This window comes from Neohortaea acidophila (assembly GCF_010093505.1).
Source record: "Neohortaea acidophila strain CBS 113389 unplaced genomic scaffold BDY17scaffold_12, whole genome shotgun sequence".
Classification (NCBI taxonomy): domain Eukaryota; kingdom Fungi; phylum Ascomycota; class Dothideomycetes; order Mycosphaerellales; family Teratosphaeriaceae; genus Neohortaea; species Neohortaea acidophila.
In genome coordinates, this window is record NW_022985521.1 from 76,882 (window position 1) to 98,022 (window position 21,141).

Genomic DNA, 21,141 nt, shown 5'->3' on the forward strand with positions numbered 1-21,141 from the left:
GCGATGTCAAGCCTGTTTTTGGTGCATGCAGCCACGTCTTATGGTGCTCTCGGCCACTGAAGCTGCTACTCTAAGCTCGAGCCTCCGTGGATTGTCACTTGGATGTCTTGACTGCGCTCGCCTTCGCTCTGGTTTTGGCTACTATCTCAACCCGCGTCAACTCTCGCCGATTGGGTGAAGCAAGCGGTCACCTATTGGGTCATATGGTCACTTCGTTGTACATGATTAACGGAACGCAAGACGTACCGACGAGCAAAGCTCAAGAAGTATCCCATCCGTTCCGGGCGACCGTGGTATTCACACAGCTTATGGAGGTGGATGTGGTTTTCGTAGTCTTCATGGTGAGGCTCGTCCGCCGAAGATATTGTGTAGTATAGCTACATACCTTGTTTGAAAACCTCTCCTCACTCTGGAACTAGGCGCGGAGGCGTGTTATATTTGATTTCGTGTTAGTTGAGTGACACCTTGCTTGAACTATCTGTAAATTTCCCTCCCACTTCAGACCTCCCGGACCTTTGTTTTGGACTCACACTCACGTACCTCCTCAACACACAATGCTCGCCCTAATCGATCCCAACACGCTGTCGTCCAACCCCAAGTTCAATGCCCTCTACAGCGATCTGTGTAGCAACAAGTTAAATGCAGATGGCACGTCGCAGCTTCCCGCGAAGGCCCAGCGCGACCGAGATGCTGTCGGCCACGTAAGTTCGCCTTCACGTATCGTCGTCCCGCCGGCGAGGAATGGAGAGCCTTCACTTATGCAGAGCAATAGGACCTCTACAAAGCGCGGGTAGAAGCTGCGAAAAGAGAAATGGTCATCCTCCGCCTGCGCGAGCTGTCATACCGACCTGGCGAGTTGCCGGAAGAGGTGAGCGAGGCCGCTGTCCCGTTTGACGCCGACGACGCATGTGCTGACGACGGCCTTTATAGCTACAACGACTCGTTGCTGTCGTGGCTGCTTTTCTTGATGGCCAGATAGCAGAGGAGGATAGATACTTGTTGCGGGACGATGTTACGAACTTCCAAGTGAGCACTTCTGCCCCTTGTGCATTCAATGATGACAGTGCTAACACATGTACTAGGACAATCTTGAGCAGATCAACACTGCTTTAACCAAGCAATTCCGACGGGATGCTCAAACATTGGCATTGATATTGGATGAGGAGGAAGCGCCTCCTGTGCAACATCTCCCACCCGCCATCTCAAACATCAAAGACACCCTTTCGGCCTCTGAATCCCGCCTCACGGAGTCACGCATCAAACTGGTGGAAGAAGCGGTGCAGCTGCACACCGTGTACCGGCAGATCAGCGAACGCAGCATCAACGTCCTCGAGCAAGTCATCCACGGCGCGGCGGCGCGCGGAGCGAGGGCCAAGGCCGATTATCTGGCGCTGGTCGCGGAAGGCATGGACAAGAAACTACGCCTTCAGCACGCGCAGCTCGTGTCTCAGCTGCTTTCGCCGGAAGTGTTGGCAGCGTTGAGGCAGAGAGGAGAGTCGATGCGGGTGGAGAGGCGGAGCGTTCAGCGCAAGACGGCCGAGGTGGAGGAGAAGCTGGAGGCGTATGGGAAGGTGGCGGGCATGCAGGGCCTGGCGAGGGAGTATGCAGACATTCTACAGGAGACGGAGAAGGTTGAGGCTGATATTGCGCGGCTGAAAGTGGCGAGGAAGCTGTAGGAGGAAGATGCGTACTGTTGTTTGTCACGCACAGTCAGCATGATCGAAGCCCGTCTCATGTCATGGCCTTCAGCTGGAGGATTGACAGACCCGCTTTTGTCGACCGAAGGAAGGCCAACTACCCGAACCTCCGTCAGCACATTCTCGATATAAGGCCAACCAATAGGCAACTCTCAGCTCTGCTTTGCGATTTTCTTCAACTCAACAGGTCTGGCGTACATGTTTGTGTAAAGCACTTCTTCCTTCCATTCTGCCTCGGGGCGCAGCTGCGGAGACATACAATCGGCAACGAACGAAGCAGGCGAGCGCGCGGTAATTGGCAGACCGAATAGGCAAATCGGAAGGCGTCAGTGAGATGACTATGCGACCGAGGAAGGCGGATTGGTGGCAGGGAGAAAACCCGGGTGGAAACACCAAGGAAAGGGTGCAGAACGATGTGCTCAAGGGAGGCTTTACCAAATTCGTTCGCGCCCTCACCCCTCGGCATGAGAAGACGCCTGAGCTGATGGCTACGTGGTGATGATCTAGCTTGAAGAAGACGCCAAGGTCCATGAACGAAGCGCCCTGCTTTCCTGGCTACAAGCCGCCGAGGTGGTGGAAGCGGTGAAAACGTCCAACACCACCGCACGCGTCACCTACCGCTTCACCGTCCAGCGCACCTATCTGAACCCCGGAGGCACACTGCAAGGCGGCATGGCGGCCTCCATGTTTGATACTGGCACCAGCATCATGCTGCAGATGATCCGGAGGAGGGATTTTTGGTGGCATTTTGGGACGACGAGGACCTTGAACGTCACGTATCTCCGCCCGGCTGCAGAGGGCGAGGTGTTGCTGATGGAATGCGAGGTGAGTTGCGCAAGCCATCATTTTTGGTTGTTGTTTGATGTTCTGACGCCGAAGTACACAGATTGTGCATGCCGGCAAGGCCATGTGCCTGATAACGGCGAAGCTCGTGCGCGAGTCCGACCGGGCGTTGATATGCACGTGCGAGCACCAGAAGTTTAACATTGATCCGGTGCCAGCCAAGATGTGAGGTTTGCATGAAGACAAGCCATGATACAGAGCCGTCAAAAGTCGGTGACTCGTCCATTATAACTCCAATCACTGTTCACGCCCCATCGCAACGGCTCATTCTTCGGCCCGCCCACCTCACCAGTCTTGGGGTTCGTATCGCCAGCGAACTCCGGCGCAGCTCCTCTGCGTACATTCGGGTGTAGTTCCTCGCCATCTCCCTGCGCCACTACCCTCGCCCGCTCTCGAAGCTGCTCGAGCATCTTCTCCGCTTCTGTTGATCTCGACTGTCCCTCAAGTGACTCGGCGATGACCCCGGCTTGGGCGTCTCTCGCTTCCGCTTTGGGTTGGATCTCCCTCGGCGTACTGAAGGCGCCCCTGGACTGTTGCTGCAGCTTCTCAAACACCTCTTGCTCTTCTTTGGGGAGTTTCGGTGGCGATGGCCCGGGAGTCCATGTGGATTGCAGGGCTCGATATGATGAGAAGGGTCGGCGGGAGAAGGCCGGTCTGATTGTTCGGCTTGCGCGGGAGAGTGAATACATTTTCGATGAGGGGAATAATTTTCAAAGGATCGAAAGGAAAGTGAGTAGGTGTGGCCAACTCTTAAGTATCTCAGAGTCTCGAAGACGTCAGCGAAGCCGGCGAAGATGCTGATGTAAGGCCGAAGCTTGGACCACCGCGACTTGACAGGGATCTCAACTTCATCTCGCTCCTTCCTAGAATGTACGAAGGTGCGGATGTGCTTATGGCACTGGTGTCTGGCGTGAGAAGTATCGCCATTGCATCACGCACTGCTGGAATTTGAACGACCTTTGGTCATATGCGGCTTTCGTTGCTCCAATGTATTCCACGGATCAGTTCCCCCTCACTGCTCTTTGAGTGCGATGTCCCTCCCCTCCCACGTTCCAGGTTGAATGTCACATGCTCTCATCCCTCGCTCTTGCCTCAGACCATCTATACACGCGTAGTCTTGCTGCCATCACGTGAGTACAAGTAGCCTTCAACTTCAGCTCCTATACCTCTCCTCCATGCACAATCTACGGCTTCCATTGCATTGCGTTCAACCCACCCTTCACTCCTTCTCCCATCTTCACACACCTCAAACACTTCAACGATGGATGGACGACAGAGACATGCTGCCCCACCGTGCCAAAGTGCTCCAAGCAAGCCTTCGCCTCCCTCCCGGCAGATCGTCTTTGCCCTGAGCCTCGTCAGCTTCGCATTCATCTGCGAAGTCACCAACCTCGGATCATACATCTGCACGAGCCTGGGCTGCGGAGTCGGAATGTTCGCCTCAATTGCCTCCGCTCTCGTCTCTCTCGGATCTGCTGCTGCCCTCGCCTGGCTACTCGTGAGCCTCACTACCATAGCCTCGAACCTCACCAACAACGTCCCCGGCCCACGACTCGCCAAGATTACGAGGCTGTGGAAGTTCACTCACGTAGTCAAGGGCACGTACAAGCAACAACTCCGTGAGCTTCACGCCCAGCACGGCCCGCTCATTCAAATCGGCCCGAGGGAGTACAGCGTCGATGATGCCGGGCTTCTTTGGCGCTGTAGTCTTCAAAAGGTCAGTCCCTCGGGTAGATAGTCGCGCAGGCAGGTGCTGATATTGCCAGATCTCGCCTCCATATGCCTCCGTGCATCACCGCGTGCCCTCACAATCCGCCCCCATCCTGGCCGACATCTGCAGCATGGCCAACATCTTCCGCCGCGAGGCCGACATCGAGGCATGTAACGATGCGTTCATGGAGGCCTTGCATGCTCTCTCGAGCAGCGGAGAAGAGTTCAACGTTGCTGAGCTGATCGCACGCTACGCATACGATGTCATGTTCGCCACTACTGCCTCCCATCCACCCACATTTCTTCGGAAGCCCCTCCGTGCTGCCAAGATTGGGAAAGCGTTAAAGGACTGGAAGCTTCATGCTGTCCTGTCTGGTGGCTACTTTCGCCTACAACCCTTACTCACTAAGATATCTCGCCTGTTGAGAGTCACTGACCTGCAGGAGATAGTCGGTGAACACTTGAACGCCACCTCGAACACCCCTTCACAAGACGCGACAGAAGCGCCAAGTGGTCACACGCAAGAAGCGTGCATCGCGCTCCTGCTCGCGGGATCAGATCCGGTCATTGTGCATCTGGTCTCGTCGCTATGGTACATCTACAGCGATCCTGGGTTGGTTCAAAGGCTACGTAACGAGATGGACAGTGTTGGCCTCGCGGAGCAGGCGAAAATCAAAGACCTGATTCAGACGAAAGCGAGCATGCCACTGCTCTACGCCGTCCTCCAGGAATCCCTCCGATTGCATCTGCCCGCACACTCCAGCGCCATCAAGTATCGCGTGCCTGATGCTGGCGTGCAAATCAACTTCCAGCACATACCCTCCGGCGTAAGTCATTTGCAAGCGTGTTGATTGGCTCCCTCGGCACGGCCTCAGCTGCAGGCAAGTGTGGCGTGCAAACGTTACACAAGCCGTGGCGCGCTCGCTCCCCTTTTTCGCCACGCGTGCCGTCATCACACCTTCTCACATCCATCCCTCCCTACCACCGTGATTCTAGTAACGGCGACAGGATACTTGCTGACTCGCTGCATCTTACAGTGCACCATTTGCGTCGAACCCTCCGTCGCCCACGTCAATCCCAGCATTCTCGGCGCCGACGCCCACATCTTCAGCGAAACTCGGTGGCTGGGAGAGCGTTTTCGCTCGCTGCGCCCCCACTGTGCGACGGTACGTTTGGACTTTCCATCAATGACAACCCTTCCTATTGTCGCCCATTGATGGCAAAAAGACGGTGGCTGGGGAGCGAATGGGTATATCTATTCGCTCCCTCGCCTGTCTTGTACATCTTCGTTCCTCCTCTCACACATCTTCTTCTCACACATCTTTCCCCAACATTCACAACATTCACAACCTTCAAACCCATCTTCATCCTCACACACTGATTCCCACCCAGTTCGGAGCAAGTCTCTACAACTGCCCCGGCGAAAATCTGCACACTTCAATCCTCTCCAAAATCCTCACTCAAGTCATCCGAGCCTTCGACATCACCATGTCTCTCACCAACATCCCCACCTCTCCCACTGCCGGCAAGGAGTACATCGTCAGCGGAATCAAGCTTTCCACCAACATCGCCCCGGCCAATACGCCCAACAATTCGCCCATGCGTCCAACGGCGCCCGAGTTCAGGAAGACGATCCCCCCGCACCTCAAGGCCATTGCTGCCCGCAGCGCCTCCGTCGTCTCCACTGGCTCCTCCACCAGCTCCACTGCTACGGTCAAGTCCATCGTCTCCACCGACTCCTCTACCGGCTCCACTGCCACCACGACCAAGTCCTACACCACCCCCATCTCCTGGAAGGACCAATGCGCTCTGGAGAATGCCTTGGACGTTGACACCACCGCCAAGCTCCTTGCCCGCCTGGATCCGTCAAAGCCCCTCGTCTGTGGCCCGCCGTTCTCGACGAAGCCCATCACCAACTCTCGTGACCGTGCCATCACCCACAAGATCCTCGAGCGTGTCTGGGACGGGCGCCTCGTGCACGAGACGGAGTACAAGACCTCCATCATGCACATCTGGGTCCGTGGTTCCCGCGTCCCCAACTGGCTTCAGCGTCTCCACGAGAACCGCAGCAAGAACGCCGCCGACAAGGGAAACGAGAACTTCATGAACAAGGACAACGCCGCCATGACTGGGAACGAGAACCATCTGCCCACCATCAAGCTTGACCCTCGCAAGTCGGGCAAGCCCCTCACCAGTCTCTACCCAGCGCGTAAGCTCGCCGCCATGAGGGCCGCCGGGGTCATTCCATCTACCGCCCCCACCGGCGCCTTTGCCAAAGCCCGTGCCCAAGACGCTCGTCCCAAGAACGATGCCAAGGCCGAGGAGCTTCGCCAAAACTTCATCAAGTCGGCGCAGGCCTTCAAGGCTTCCGTCAAGAAGGAGGAAGAGCGCGCCGCCGCCGCCGGGCCCCAAGTCCACACTGGCCACAACTTCATCGAGATTTATGTGGACAAGAAGCGTCATGCCGTCCACTAAGTCCAAGACGTCCAGGTTGAAGAGCCCAAGCGCACCACCGCCACAATCCCACCTCACCTGCGCAGGAAGATGATGATGGAGGCCACCGCCGCCAAGGAAGCCGAGGGCAGCAAGGACACCACCTGGGTTGCTGCTAAGCTGCCCACGCCCTTTGCTTCGGAGTGAACGACAACTGCACGATTCTGGACAATGGAGTTTTCGGAAGATTGACAACGATGATACCCCAAGGGCAATGGCGTTGAGGGTTGTGATGGATGACTGAGTCTAGATTGATGAGCTACTCGGTGGCTTGTGCTGAACGTGGACAGTACATGCTGCCGTTGACGCTTCTTCCATAACATGCAACCTGCACATGGTAGTTGGCATGGTGCTGTATCTTAGTATCGTGCGGAATGCAACATCTTGGTCCCCAACTTCCCCTTCCACCCTTCCTTGTAGTATTCGCTTCTCTTCCTCGTAATGAATCGTGTTGTTGCGCAATGCAACATGCTTGAAATCTTGAAAGGGTATCTTGCGCTACACAGCGGAGCGACATTTAACCAACCTCCTTCTTCCTCTCCATCACTCACAACCGCCCTCATCCCTTCGCCCTCCCACCCAACCTCACCACATCCCGCCTCCAATCCTTCCACACCTCCCACTCCTCCTTCCGCCTCTCCACCTTCCACCTCCCACTCTCCCTCGCCGGCCTCCACGCAAGCCGATTCTCCCCCGCATCCTTCAACTCGACCACCATAGGCGACAAAGCCGCGAAATCCAACAGCTGCCGCATCACATCCCTGCCCTCCTGTCGCACCTTCTCCGCTTGCCTCCGCCGCTCTGGCGCGGGTTTCGTAAGCGGCTCGTGCAGCCAGGCGAGCGTGGCTCGCGACGAGAGCGGGGAGTCGACGGGCGGGAGACGGAGACGATGATTCTCGCTGCCGAGATGGCGCACGGCGCCTTCGAGTGCGCGCAGCTTGTGCTCTTGCCGCTGCACCGTCATGCGCGTGCCGGCGCCCATGGCGGCGTCGTCGAGCGCGTCGCCGCCGAGGCCGCGCAGGCCCTTCCTCCGCTCCTCGCCGAGCCGGCCCATTTCTTCCCTCGCGCGGTCCATTTCCCGCTCTTGTTCGTCTTTCGCGCGCTGCGTCTCCTGTCGTGCTTTGCGCTCGGCGTCGCGCGCTTCGTGCAGCGCCTTTTCCAGCTCGGCGATGCGCGCCGAGCGTTTGGCCGCGTCTTTCATCCTCGCTTCTAGCATTTCGATGCGCACGCTTTGTTCTTCGAGCTCGGTCTCCTTCTCCTTTACTTCTGTGTCTTTGCTGCGAAGGGCGGCGAGAGTACTGGCTAGCTCGGCCTCGGTGTCGATGGAGGTGATCTTGGTTTGCTTCAGCTCGTTGGCGCGCGCGACCCACGGGGGTGGTGCTCTCTCGAACTCGATGGTGTTGTCGAGATCGTTGGGTAGGGCGGCGAGGTCTGCGAGGATTTCGACGAGCTGGCGCATACGCTTGGCTAGTTCGTTGAAGGGCCCGGCTTCAGGGGTATCGAGGGAGAAGACTGCTGTCGCCGTCGAAGAGAACACACCAGCGACCTCGGCAGCGGTGAATGGTTCGATGCGACCCGCTTCTCCGAAGCAAGCCTGCAGAGCTGCACCAACACGCCTGGTATAGGCCGCGGCATTCGACACTAGCGTTTCCGCTTTTTCAAAACCGTCGGTAGTGCTGGCTTCGAGGGTAAGGGATCTGGCTTGGAGGTCTGCCAAAGCACGATGAGCCTTGCCCATAGCCACTTTTGCGCTTCGTGCGTGGTTGATCAAAGTATCCGCCCGGCTGAGAATGATGGTGAGATCTGATACACTGCCTTCGTCGTCGTCTTCCTCTTCCGTATTTCGAGGGACATTCGTTTCGATCAACACCTTGCTCGTCTGTAGTGCGGTGGCAGCACTCTCCAGCTGCGACTGCAAGACGAGCAGTCGCATGAGCACAGCATCAGCGTGGCTTGCCAAGTCGTCCTTGATGTGTAATGAAGCAAGGTGCAGCATGACGGCAATGCTCCTTTGCAGCTCCTCGGCCATGTCACGCTCCTTCATCTCGTCTCGCCGGAGCGCATCCACGTAGCCGTTGAGGGCACGCTCCACAGGCTCCGTTTCGTGAAGCGACGACTCAAAGCCGGCAAACTCGGCGGGAGAGCAGCTGCAAACGGCATTGACGAAGCGATCAGCCATCGCGGCGATCCAAGTCAGCTTGGCCAACACGTCGCACGCGGCAAATACGTCCTCATCTGTCCCTCTGGTGCCGAAAGATGCCACACGCTCCTTCATGAAGCCGTGGACGAGATTTGACTTGAAAGCGATCCGCTTGAATCGCAGCAAAGCAAGCACGCTGTTCCTCTCGGCGTGGAAGGCTTCGGGCAAGAACAATTGCACGATGGCCAGATGCTCGCTCGCTTCTTGGGCCTCCAGCTTCCGCAGCTCGAGATCGATGGCCTTGACTTGTGTCTTGGCCGCACTGGTCTGCAGCCTCAAATTCAGGTCGAGCATTGCGCGGCTCTTATCCTCCAGATCCTTCGCTTCCGTCTCGGTGATTTGCTTGCTCGCCTTCATATCTGCCAGATCGGCCTGCATGTTGCCAACGAGATTACGGAATTGGCGGATGGTGTCGTCTTTGCCGTCGAGGGCTTCCTGCAGAAGTTTCGCCGTGTGCTCGCGGTCAAGCAGGAGGGAGTCCTTGAAGTCAATCTCCTCCTGCATCTGCTTTTCTGCCTCCATGTGATTGATCTCAAGCTCGTCGTTGAGTTCTTTCAGATTCTCAAGATCTTCAATGGCAATGCGCATGTCGCCCACCGTCGACTCCAGTCTTCCATTGCGTTCGGTGAGCTCCTCGATCATTTCTTCGGCTTGCAGAGCAGCTTCCAATTGCTGGCGCAGATCTTCCGTATCTGCCTCGCTGCGGAGCAATTTCTCGCGTGTCTCTTCGTTGGTGTTCTTGAGAGGCTCAAGGTCCTTGAGCTGGTCCTCCAGACCTTGGATGTGCGACTTCATCTCCTCCTTTTCGTCTAAAGATCGATCTCGCAATGCGAGCAGCGCAATCCGCAGTCGGTCGTTGCTGTGCTGCAACTGCACCCATCCGGCACTCTCACGCTCTTCGGGGTTCATCTCTTTCGTAAGGTCATGATTCTCCTCCTTGAGAATGTCCAGCTCCAGCTGCACCTCCTCGTGCTGCGCCCTCAGCGCATCCAGCTCCGCCTTCAACCCTTCGGCAGCCTCCTCGGCCATTTCACGATCCAGCGTCGTCATCTCCACCACGCCATCGTGTTCCGCTTGCGTCGTCTCCAGATCGGTGACCTTCTTCTCAGCCTCGCTCAGCGCCCGCTTCAGCTCGGCGATCTCCTGCTGTTGTGGGCGATATTTGGTCTGCAGCTTCTCGATGATGCCTTTATACTGATCGCGCTCTTGTCGTGCTTGCTCGAGGTTCTTCTTCACATCTCGGTCCTCTATGCGCTTGCGCTCCAACAGTCTAATCTTGGCCTCCAGCTCTTCAATCTGCCGACTTGACACGGTGGTGCTGCGAATGGTGCGCTGAGAATGCACCGATGCAGCGGCGGGTGAGGAGGGTCTTCGCGGTCTCGAAAACGTCGGTGACGCTGGCGTGGTATCAGCGGGTGCAGGAGGGGGTGGTGCCGCTGGAGCGAACACGGGCGTAACGGTGTTGTCTTCATCCTTCTCCTCCTCGGCGGCGCCATTGCTCTTGGAGTGGCTGATCTCTGATGACTTCTCGCTTTCCTTTGGCGACAAAACGTCAGGCTGCTCACTTTCCCCCTCGCTTGTCGCCTCTTCTGTGGTGGAGCTGAGACGCTGTTTGTCTCGGGTGACTATCGAAGAAGGCCGGGCCGATGATGCTGCTGCCAGACCATTCCGAGAAGCAGCCAGCCTCACAGCAGCTGACGGAGGCGCCAATGACGGTCTCGAGGCTGCATTGGTGGATGGCGCTGCGGGAGGTCTTGCTGTTGGGCGGGCAGCGGCTGAAGTGGAAGCCGCCAAGCTCGGCCTGGATTTTGTGGCGGCTGCAGTTGTTGTAGAAGGTCTCTTAGAAATCGGTGGCGTACTCGTCCTCGAAGTAGATGTACTCGAGATCCCATTGCTGCCAGCTTGCTTGGAGGGAGACTTGACTGGCGATCGCATGCCACTCAATCCCGGCCTCGTAGCGGGCGTTGGAGTAGCCGATGGTGTTCCAACCACACTCTGCCTCTTCACACCATTGACACCAGGTCTAGGCTTGCCGGCCACGCCATTTCCCACCGTCTTGCCGCTTGCCTTTGGCTTCGCATCTTCCACCACCCGCTTCACCCCCGTTGGCCGCAAGAACATGCCGTAGTTTGGGCGACATTGAAAGTAGCGCTCCCCCTTGACGGAGCCATCGTTCTTCCCGGTGGGCTCCTCGAGCTCGACGCCAATCCACTCGCCGACTTGGAAGGAGGTGGTGCCTGCAAAGCGGATGGTTGCTGTTCGGCCGTCGTTGAGTTCGACTTTCTGTCCGACCGTGTAGGCGGTGGTGGTCATGGTCGGGGTGGGCAGGCCTGAGGTCGACGGCTCTTGGAGCTCTTCATCCTTCAAATGCAGCTCGAGTGGTTGTGAGAGGTAGACGGTTTAAGATTCCATGGTCTCCAGAAGTGGTGTTTAGTTGGATGTGCGGAGGTGGACGCGCGACGCGGGAGTGTCTCCGCTGAAACGTTTCCCCGAGCCGATCTCTCGCAGTACATCACCGCTACATTAAAGTGACCATCTTTACCGAGCTGACTGACTCCATACATCACAGTCCTCACAGTCCTGCATCCTTCAGCCGCCTCATTGCCATTTCATGCCGATCCGTCAAGTTCGCATGCAACGCCCCGTCGTCCCCAGCATATCTCGCCAGCTCCAACGCTCCCTGGATCCACTCTCGAGCCAGGGCGACATTCCCGCTAGACAGAAGGTCGACTGCTCGATTGAAAGCGGTGATGGCCAGCCATTGCAGTTCCGTCTCCGGATACGTGGCATCTTCCTTTCGATACCCTTTCATCGCCATGCCCGCCGACTGCTTCAGTAGCTCGAGCGCAAAGTCCCCTTTACCCTCTTTCAGATCCATCGAGAAGGAGAGGCGGAGCCAGCGAGAGGCTTTGCTGATGTCCTTGTTCTGCTGCCACGTCTCGTTGATGATTCTGTCAAGTAGTCGGTTGATGCGTGCAGGGCTCTGCTCACTCTCTCCCGCTGCTGCCCTTTGCTGGCGAATGATGAGGACAATGTCGGCCAGTGTTTCCCATCGGTCAACGTCGCGGCATTCGAGGCACTTCTGCAAGCAGGCATCCAGCGAATCCCACTGCTGCAGATGCAAAATGCATTCCAGATCGAACTTAAGAAGCTCGAATGCCTTCCTGTGAAGATCTTGATCTTGCCTCTCGCCCAGTGCAGGCTGCAGTGCCTGGAAATCTTCGATCTGCTGACGAGCGTTCAGGTAGTTCTGCAAGCCATACTCTGATCGTTCTTCCACAGAACGTGCAAGCACAATGTGCGCGCTTGCACAGAGAAAGTGACACAGTGCTTTTCTTCTTCGACGCCCCTCCACATCCGTCGCTTCGCCCTCGGCGGAGGAAGCTTCGATCAGATGAGTGCAGGCGGTGAGGAGGCGAGCGAGATGTTCCGGATCCATGCCGGCACAATGCTCGAGCGACAGATTGTAGGCATTCTTGCTCCACCACTGGACCTCACTCTGCCATCCATCCCCAGCCGCCTTGCTCAAAACTTGCGTACTTGCTGCGGCATTCTCGAACACTTGCACGACCTCCTCCATTACTTCATGTGCGCCCCGGTCTGCCGTACCAATTACCGCAATCAGTAATTTTGCTATGCACCGCAGTAGCGAGGGCATATGAAGCTCCGGTGATTGCCGGTCGAGAATGGCTTGCAAGGCGGCCACGGCTATCGCTCGCATCTTGGACTGTTGCGCTTCGAGAACGCAGGCGTAGAGAAACGTCTGGTCTTTCTTGCTGCTCTTCGCGATCTCCTGCAGGCTCTCCCTTGCCATTTCGTAGTCATCGCAGCGTAGCGCCAGCTTGAATGCAAGGTATCGAGTCATGCTCTCGTTCCGTGAGCCTGGTGACATCTGGTAGAAGGTTTGTCTCGCTCCGTTGAAATCACCTTTTGCGAGTGCCACGGCCATCATCTTTCTGCCAATCTTGGTCTTGTTAATCTGACCCGCACTCTCAAACAAGGGGTGTTGCAGAAGTGCGGACCATGCGGCCGCAAGATCTGTCTCGCTTGATGCTGCCGCTTTCCAGATCAGCGTCTGGGCTGCATGAGTTGCTTTTGCCGTGAATATGAGGCCGTTGTGCTGGTGAATGGCATCGAATAACTTTTGCAATTCCGCAACGGAGCCTGGTGATGCCTCGCTCGGCTCGTTGGAGACGGAAAGAGTGTAAGTGATTGTCGCTTGCTCGATTCGGCTGAGGCATGCGGCAGCCTCGCATTGCTCTTCCGGAAAGTCGTTGACAAGGCGGGTGGTGATCAAGTTGGCAAGTGCTTGCCTCGCAACCTCACAGTCCACTTTCTGAACTCGATGGATCGTTTGCATGATTCTGCGGGAGAATGAGTTACAACCCTCAACGATATGTAACCGACAACGTACTTCTTGAATGTCAACTCTGTGATAACGGAAGATCGAATCAACATTGACAAGGCGCTTCTCATTTCGTCCATGGCTGGCGGCGAGTGCACAAGCAGAACATTGAGTCGCAATAGTTGAACGGTGATACGATTCGCCAGCCCGTGGGTAGTGCTCAGCTGCTGGACAAGATGCTGCGCCCGCTGTAGTGCGATTTGGTCATCGCTGCTGCGCAGACACTTCACTATGCGGTGTCAGCAGAATGACTTTATTTGGGTTGACCTGACAGACAGACCAAGAGAAGCTGTCACGGTCAGCCGAAGCTCTGCTGCATTCTCACTTTGGTGCTCGGGCTCGCTGGCATCAAGTGCAGAAACTGCCCTCTCAAACCATACCACGGCTTGCTCGGTTTGCTGTCTTTTGCACAATGCCCTGCCGGCTTCATAAAACAGATCGGCTGCTTTTTCAGACAGGTGCGGCGACTGCTGCAGCTGTGAGTGAGGGATTTGGGCGAAGAGATGGTTGGCCAGATCTAGGCTGTCCGATTTGCAAGCATGAACGAGGCGGTGAAGATAGTACTCGGCCACAAGAGATCGCGAATGTTCCTTTTGTTCGTTCGTTTCGCTCTGGGCCGACATCTGTACGAGGGGCGAAGGGGTCTCCATCGCTTCGACATGATCGGAACATCTCTCCAGAATATTGCGCGCATAGACCAGCTCGTCGTTGTCGAGGCAGAACTTGCAGGCCTTGAGCGCGATCTTGAAGGTACGTATACGCTGCTCTCCATCCGAAGCAAGCTTTGGGGTGGCTTGGCGGGCGGCGTCGATGAGCAAGAAGGAGAGGATGCGGAGAAGGAGGATGGAACGGGCCTCGTTGTCAGTCAAGGGTCGAGTGGCTTGATGATCTTCGTGATGGCGGAGAAAGTTTGTTGCCGCGTTCCAGAGCTCACAGGCCAGGGCATCTACCTTGGCAGCACATGGCGCGAGCGAGGTAGTCGACGGTGTGGGAGAGAAAGCGCGTGTAATTGCGGCCTCGAGGGCATGCTGTAGACTGGATGGAAGGGCGGTGCGTGATTTCACCACATCGAGGCACTTCTCGGCCAGTTCTGCGCAATGGCGTGTCAAACAAAGGTGGGACTGGCGTGGAGCAGCGAACTCACCAAGCAGTTGGTCGATCTGCCTCTTGCCGGCATTTTCTCTGACCGGTTTCAGTGGCGCCATGGGTTAAACACACTTGCCTGATGATTGATTATGGAGTGTTGAGGCACATTCCGGGGTGAAGAAGATGATGGCAAGGGGAAGATGTGGAAGACATTGAACACGGTGAGATGCAGAAGGAAACCACCCGTGAGTCGTTCCTTCCTCTCGAACCCGAGGGCTTACCGGAGACGCGACGCGCATCAGGCAGACGTGTGCGCTGCCGACAAGACACAGGTGCGAAGATGCTTCAATGATTCTACCGCGGCGTACCTGCAAATCTCAAATGCGAGTCAAGAGGGTGACGATCTCGTTCATGTGGTGAGATATGAGTGGGATACTCGTTCGGGGCTCAACTCGACAGCGCGCATCGTGTACTCCACCTACGCAAGGCGGGACGAATGTAACGAGACAGAATTGCATGGCTCCATCATCGCCGTGGTGTCCGTTTTCGAGCTTTTAAGCATATCAGTGTATGGTGAGGAAGGAGGAGGCGTCAATGTTGCTGCCGTGTCGTCGCCGCGCATTCACACCCATTCTCAAAAGACCTGGGAAAGTTTCCCACCACCACGCCCCAAAGCCGCCTGCCGCCTTCACGCTTCGAAAACGTGAATTCCATCGACGCTCAAGGCGACAGCTTGATCTTGGTCATCTCGAGGTCAGAGGAAACACAAACATGACCCGGTAACAGCAGCCATCTGCTGAAGGCCCTCCCACAATCGCGTGGCGCGCGAGTCTCACCATGCCGGACCCTCCGCCCGTTGAACACGATCTCCACTTCCGCAATGTCGAACTTCACAGCCTAGGAAGGAAGGAATATGGCACGCTCGTTCTGTCGAAGCATCACTTTGTGTTCCGCTACCTCCCTGGCGCCAAGCATGGTGACAAGAGTCTGTCGAGTCCGGCAAATGGCCGCCCAAAGGAAATGTGGATGCCCTACCCTCTGATCAATCATTGTATCCTTCGTCCCAGCCACGCTCTAAACGCGACGACTGCACACCTCGAAACAGCTGTCGCGCATCGCACTGAGGAGGCAGATGATGACGATGACGAGCACTTGTTTCCCCCAACCTTCGGCACCGCCACCTATACCCGTGCATCCACTGATTCCTCGCGCCTGGCCCCATACTCCTCGCCCGCTCGTCCAGTCTCTCCCGCGCGGCCCAGCGGTGAAGCTCATGCGCCATTCGAGACCGGGAAGCAACCTGCAATCCGCATCCGGCTGAAAGACTTCCGCATGATGGCCCTGCATTTCCACCCCAGCCCCGCTACCACTCCGCCCGACGAATCGGCACGGCAGTGTTTCTATTCCCTTCGCAGCCGCTGTTGCGTCGACGATGTTCGCCGCTTCCACGCATTCCAATTCAGCCCGCCGAAAGAAGAAATGGCCGTATCCGCTGTCGAGTATGATGCGCGCCGGGAGTACGCACGCATGGGCATTGGCGGCAAAGCAGCGGCTGGCCCAGGAGCCGCCTGGCGCATCAGCGACATCAACCACGATTACTCCTATTCCGCCACATACCCAAGCGTCCTCTGTGTCCCGAGAACCGTAAGCGACAACATGCTCAAGTACGGTGGAGCATTCCGCTCGCGGTCGCGCATCCCATGCCTATCATACTTGCACTCGAATGGAGGGAGCATCACTCGATCTTCTCAGCCCATGGTGGGAGTGCAGAGTAGACGGAACCCACAGGACGAGCGACTGGTATCCGCCATCTTCTCGAGTCACACGCCCTCGCGTGACGCGACCTCGAGCGTCATTACTTCGTCCCTCGATGCGACTGCGGAGCCGGTGTCAACACCTCATACTGTCGTCTTGGAGAGCGCTATGTCCTCCCTACACATCAGCCAAAGCGAGACCACGCTCGACGAAGTGGCAGAAGGAAAGCCCACTGCCAAAGCAAAAGTCTATGGGAGCACGAGACGGAATCTCATTGTCGATGCTCGGCCCAAGATCAATGCGCTCGCGAATCGAGCCACCGGAGGCGGTATCGAAGATGTCGCAAACTATCGAGGGACTTCAGACGTGCCGGTAGAGAAGGTCTTCCTCAACATAGCCAACATTCACGTCATGCGCGCCTCACTGGAGAAGGTGGTGGACAGCTTTGCGAATTCCGACTATATCAAGATGAAGCCGGACCAAGAAGCGCTTCGCAAGTCCGGCTGGCTGGGACATATTGCGGGCATGCTCGAGGGGGCCGAGATGGTCGCGAGGGTGGTTGGCCTAGGCGGCAGCCACGTACTGGTCCACTGCTCCGACGGCTGGGACCGCACTGCACAAATCTCGGGGCTGGCGCAGGTGATGCTCGATCCTCATACGAGAACTCTTGCCGGCTTCATCTCCCTCATTCAGAAAGAGTTTCTCTCCTTTGGCCATAAATTTCGCGATCGCGATGGGATCGAAGGCAGCGAGAAATGGTTTGAGATCGAGAACGAGCGGGTCATACCATCACGTACCGGCGACGGGACCTCTGAGGCGGGCTCGTTGAACAATCTGGGAGCCAAAGCATTGTCGGGTGCGAAGAATTGGTTTGAGAAGAATCGAGGCTCTATCTTCCGTCAACAAAACAGCAGTCGAGATAACGTGTCTGACCAGGGGCCGTCGTCAAGGCCGCCATCACCTCCGCCAAACCCGCTCCTGCATTCTCCACCCGCCTCGACGGGCAAGGAGGAGAAGACGCATCGAAAGAGTGAGAAGGAAGTGTCGCCCATCTTCCACCAATTTCTGGAGGGCGTGTACCAGCTCATGCACCCCAATCCGAACGCTTTCGAGTTCAACGAGCACTTGCTCTGCCGCCTGTTCTACCACGTATACTCCTGCCAGTACGGCGAGTTCCTCTTCAACACGGAGAAGGAGCGGAGGGAATACAAGGATCAAGCCGGCTCGGTGTGGTCACATTTCCTGTCTCGGGAGAAGGAGTTCATCAATCCGGACTACGTCGCCCAGGTTGAAGATCCTCTTCTGTTTCCCACCCGCGCGGGGGCGGACAGAGAGATAGAGGTGAAATGGTGGTACAGGTTATTCAAACGGGAGGATGGCGAGATGAATGTGCCGCGAGCACTGGTGGTCTCTCACCCTCCGCACGCATCCGTCGATTCGAGCTCTACGGCGTCACTGGAGGAAACGCCGGTTGTGGTGGGGACAAGCAGCCCCACGAGTGGAGGTCTGAAGTCCGCTCTGAGCGCACCCAACTTCAAGAGCATGAGCGACAGCCTGAATGGGGCGAGCTCATGGATGGGTTTGGGATCGAAGAACGCCGGAGCTGCCGCTACCACAATCAATCCCGAACCGACCACACCTACTGCTCAACGCAATACCACTGCACCACCAGAAGCTCGCCATGAAGAAACGGACGATATCGTGCAAGGAAAAGTGCCAAAGAGTGATGAAGGACAGGAGCCGGTAGCGGAGGAATACGAAGGAGATCCGCTGGGAGTCTCCGCGGAGAGCACGCCGATGAAGACGGCGGCGACGACGGCGCGAAGCAGAGGATTGGACTTTGCCGCTTTCGCCTCGCAGAATGCGTTCCGTGATTGATGGAGTAGTGCAGTTATAGAGACGAAAATGCGACACCGGGTGCGAAGCTAAGAATAAGCTTTGATTCGGGCGTGACGGGGGAGATTGAATCTCATTCCATTTCCCGCGATCTTGAGTACGAGCGGTTTTGGTGAAAAGACTCTAGCATTACCGTCTCACGGCATTCATGCGCACAATTGCCTCGCTCGACACGTCATGATCAGCAGTACCTGAGAGCTTGTCTCGGGAATACGATGAGGGTCGGAGCAAGGAAGTGAGATGTCTGCGGGATGACGGTGAGATCGACTGCGCATACGAGAAGGGTCCACCACCCGGTCTAGAGTCGAATGCGGGGAGCGCCCGAGAGTTTGGTAGTGGCAGGCAGGTACGTCCATGCAATCTCTCGTGTAGGCCGAGGCGCTAGTGGCGGGTGCGAAGAAGCGATGAGGGAAGACAGGGGCTGAATGAAGACATCTGGAAGCGTGTTCCACGTTCTGTCAGTCGAAAGGCAACAAAGTTCATGTTTCGCCTCGGCATGGCCAGCATGCATGCTGCGCAGAGCTGAAAGATGGCGACGCCGGCCGGACTATCGGAAGCAGATGCATGCATCAGGTTTACGGCGGAGGGATGGCGATCGAGCTGTGGCTTGGACGTGTGGCGGAGCGTCCATTAGAGTTGCCGCTTGTGTCGAGATCAACCCAATCGCTTCCCTGGCGCGCGCTTCAACGGTTCTAGGGATTTCATCGACGTCATGGCGAGAGATTGCGATCTCGCGGAGAAATGGAGGAGGAGGAATGGGGTAAATCCCCGAAAGTCTCATATCAGAGATGAATGGAATCTGGGGGATGCGGCTTGATGCAAACACCTGCAATCCCTTCGCCTTGCACATGTTTGTCGAGGCAGATCCAGGTACATGCATGTGGCCGCCGCGGGGCAGCAAGCTCGTTGTCTTGACGACGGGCATTGATTGGTCGATCTGTACCAGCCTGGCCGGGGCGATTGGGCGCATTTACCCAGTACAGTAGCGTGCAGCCTGGTTTGCCCGCATCGTGGTACAACCTTATTTCAAACCAGCCCAGCTCACCCCCCCGTCGTGGAAACAGGAAAATGGCCGGGCAAAGCTGGCATCGCCGTTGCCGCGACCACGGTTGGGTGCATTGACTCCATCCTCGGTCGCATTTCATTCAGCTGTCGTGAGGTGCCTGCATTGGAAGCTTCTTCCTTCCCAAACTCTCCTCCTTCCCTCTTTCCCTCCTTCCTTGCCACTGCATCGCCACTTCCGCTGCAAGTGCATCCCACCCCCGCTCCTGCCCTGTCTGTACTTTAATACTTCAACCTCATCATCTCCATCCGCGTCTCCCCCAACTACGCGACACATCAAACGGTGAGCCCCTGCGGTCGTCGCGTTCCAGCACCAGCGCCAGCCTTCTCATCAATCACTCGTATCCTAGCATCCTCAGTGCAGCATCACCACCTCACCTACTCCCACCACGCTCAACTCGGCCGCAAGATCATTACTTGAACTCTCGCGACAATGAAGACCACCATCCTCCTCCTCGCCGCCGGCGCCGCGCTCGCCTCTGCCCAGGGCGGCGGTATCTCGAGCCTTCCCAAGTGCGGTGTAAGTGTGACCTGACTTCCAATGCGACGTGGTGTGTACGTGTAGCTAACGGCGACCTCACAGCAAGTGTGCATAGGTACGCACTGAACTCACCAGCCACCACATCAACTGCCCACGTCGCTAACGTCAATCGCCCACAGCAAACATGCTCCAAATTGCCCAGACCCAGTTCGGCTGCGCTCCCGGCAACGCGACGTGCTACTGCACCAACGTCGACTTTGGCTACGGCGTGAGGGACTGCTCCACCCAGTCCTGCCCAACTGCGGCAGATGCTCAACAAGTCATCGCCTTCGGAACCGCATACTGCAAGAGTAAGTCTGCGCATAAGGAAGCCTGTCCCGTCACGCGACACTAACAGTCCACCCAGGTGCGCTTGGCGGCAGTGGCAGTGGCAGTGGCAGTGGCTCTTCTGCCACCGGCTCGGCGACTTCCGGCGCATCGTCTGCCACCAATTCCGCCGGCGGAATCCCCATCACCACATCTGCCTTGACCGAAGTCACCAGCTCGGACGGCCACAAGACTACCCTCTCTGGCTCGACCACCATCTACGGCATCCCCGTCACCACGTCTGCCTTGACCGACGTCACCAAGTCGGGCGGCAAGAAGACCACCCTCACCTCGGGCTCTACCACCATCTACGGCATCGTGTCCACGGAGCAGAGCACCTACACTTCGGGAGGCAAGACCTATACCACCGCCACTGGAACCACCACCATCATCGGAGCTGGCGGTGCTGCTGGCGGATCAGGTCTGACTACCTCCCCTCTCAAGAGCACCGCCTCCTCCTCCAGTGGGTCCTCTGTGACCACGACCGGTTCGACAACTGTTTCTGGAGCCGGAAGCCCAATGTCTGCCAGCTCAGGTGAGATCCATAAACGTCCATAATCGGAGGCGTGCACTAACACATTAACAGCCTCCGCGGCATCCCAGATGTCGTCAGCCTCGTCTTCGTCCTCCCATGGAGCTGGAGCAGTTGCCACCGCAGCGCCCGCTCTTTTGGGCGCGGCAGCCTTTGCGCTCCTAGCCCTGTAAGCTTCGACCTTGCGAAGTCTTTCGACACGCGCTCCACGCGCTCCCACGATGCTCATGCACCGATGAGCCCACGCTCGTTACCCAGCGGAGGTTCGAGGAGATGGAGAGCGTGCTCGGTTCGTTCCATACCAATCCACGCCAGGACGTGGGGGCGGGCGGGCTTGTTTCTCGTTACTGCGACTATGATACCAACTTTCAGCGTGCCTCTCGGTGTGAGGCCCGGATACTTCTTGTCTTCTTCCTCTTCAGTCTGCGTGTTCATGTACGAGCTGGCGGAGGAAGGAGAAGTAATTGTAATCAGCGTGCCGTACATAGCAATACCATCCCTCGTGCAAGATCGTGTCTGTCCGTGTCACACAAAAGAAAAGGTCAGGTGTAGTGAGGACAAGCTCGTGGCACCGCTTCACATGGCTTGGAAGGCTGCTTGGCTGGTGTCCACTTT

The 21,141-nt window shown here is 57.0% G+C and overlaps 8 protein-coding genes across 8 annotated transcripts; 5 read left to right on the top strand and 3 right to left on the bottom strand.

Moving 5' to 3' along the window:
* Positions 1-554: 554 nt before the first annotated feature.
* Positions 555-1,676, top strand: BDY17DRAFT_313580 (uncharacterized protein; the record flags this gene model as incomplete). The annotated part of the gene is made up of 4 exons (XM_033735727.1): positions 555-701; positions 773-868; positions 931-1,026; positions 1,083-1,676. The coding sequence occupies 4 exons, from the start codon at positions 555-557 to the stop codon at positions 1,674-1,676; spliced, it is 933 nt and encodes a 310-aa protein (XP_033585541.1).
* Positions 1,677-1,854: 178 nt separating this feature from the next.
* On the top strand, positions 1,855-2,726 carry BDY17DRAFT_46761 (HotDog domain-containing protein). The gene is made up of 3 exons (XM_033738416.1): positions 1,855-2,139; positions 2,205-2,522; positions 2,584-2,726. Exons 1-3 carry the CDS (start codon positions 2,032-2,034, stop codon positions 2,707-2,709), a joined length of 552 nt encoding a protein of 183 aa, XP_033585542.1. The 5' UTR covers positions 1,855-2,031; the 3' UTR covers positions 2,710-2,726.
* Positions 2,727-2,743: 17 nt separating this feature from the next.
* Positions 2,744-3,229, bottom strand: BDY17DRAFT_257562 (uncharacterized protein; the record flags this gene model as incomplete). The annotated part of the gene is made up of 1 exon (XM_033731698.1): positions 2,744-3,229. The coding sequence occupies one exon, from the start codon at positions 3,227-3,229 to the stop codon at positions 2,744-2,746; it is 486 nt and encodes a 161-aa protein (XP_033585543.1).
* A 743-nt stretch (positions 3,230-3,972) lies between these two features.
* On the top strand, positions 3,973-5,367 carry BDY17DRAFT_330709 (cytochrome P450; the record flags this gene model as incomplete). The annotated part of the gene is made up of 2 exons (XM_033737881.1): positions 3,973-4,215; positions 4,307-5,367. The coding sequence occupies 2 exons, from the start codon at positions 3,973-3,975 to the stop codon at positions 5,099-5,101; spliced, it is 1,038 nt and encodes a 345-aa protein (XP_033585544.1). The 3' UTR covers positions 5,102-5,367.
* Positions 5,368-7,184: 1,817 nt separating this feature from the next.
* BDY17DRAFT_46828 (dynein associated protein-domain-containing protein) lies at positions 7,185-11,400 on the bottom strand. The gene has a single exon (XM_033738417.1). The coding sequence runs from the start codon at positions 11,254-11,256 to the stop codon at positions 7,303-7,305; it is 3,954 nt and encodes a 1,317-aa protein (XP_033585545.1). The 5' UTR covers positions 11,257-11,400; the 3' UTR covers positions 7,185-7,302.
* A 115-nt stretch (positions 11,401-11,515) lies between these two features.
* On the bottom strand, positions 11,516-14,553 carry BDY17DRAFT_313584 (meiosis protein SPO22/ZIP4 like-domain-containing protein; the record flags this gene model as incomplete). Its single annotated transcript, XM_033735728.1, has 4 exons — positions 11,516-13,307; positions 13,358-13,577; positions 13,629-14,438; positions 14,493-14,553. The coding sequence occupies 4 exons, from the start codon at positions 14,551-14,553 to the stop codon at positions 11,516-11,518; spliced, it is 2,883 nt and encodes a 960-aa protein (XP_033585546.1).
* Positions 14,554-15,085: 532 nt separating this feature from the next.
* On the top strand, positions 15,086-18,067 carry BDY17DRAFT_286759 (protein-tyrosine phosphatase-like protein; the record flags this gene model as incomplete). Its single annotated transcript, XM_033732131.1, has 2 exons — positions 15,086-15,494; positions 15,705-18,067. Exons 1-2 carry the CDS (start codon positions 15,272-15,274, stop codon positions 18,065-18,067), a joined length of 2,586 nt encoding a protein of 861 aa, XP_033585547.1. The 5' UTR covers positions 15,086-15,271.
* Positions 18,068-19,580: 1,513 nt separating this feature from the next.
* Positions 19,581-20,699, top strand: BDY17DRAFT_313586 (uncharacterized protein; the record flags this gene model as incomplete). The annotated part of the gene is made up of 5 exons (XM_033735729.1): positions 19,581-19,667; positions 19,713-19,743; positions 19,808-19,978; positions 20,035-20,529; positions 20,581-20,699. 5 exons carry the CDS (start codon positions 19,581-19,583, stop codon positions 20,697-20,699), a joined length of 903 nt encoding a protein of 300 aa, XP_033585548.1.
* Positions 20,700-21,141: the final 442 nt, after the last annotated feature.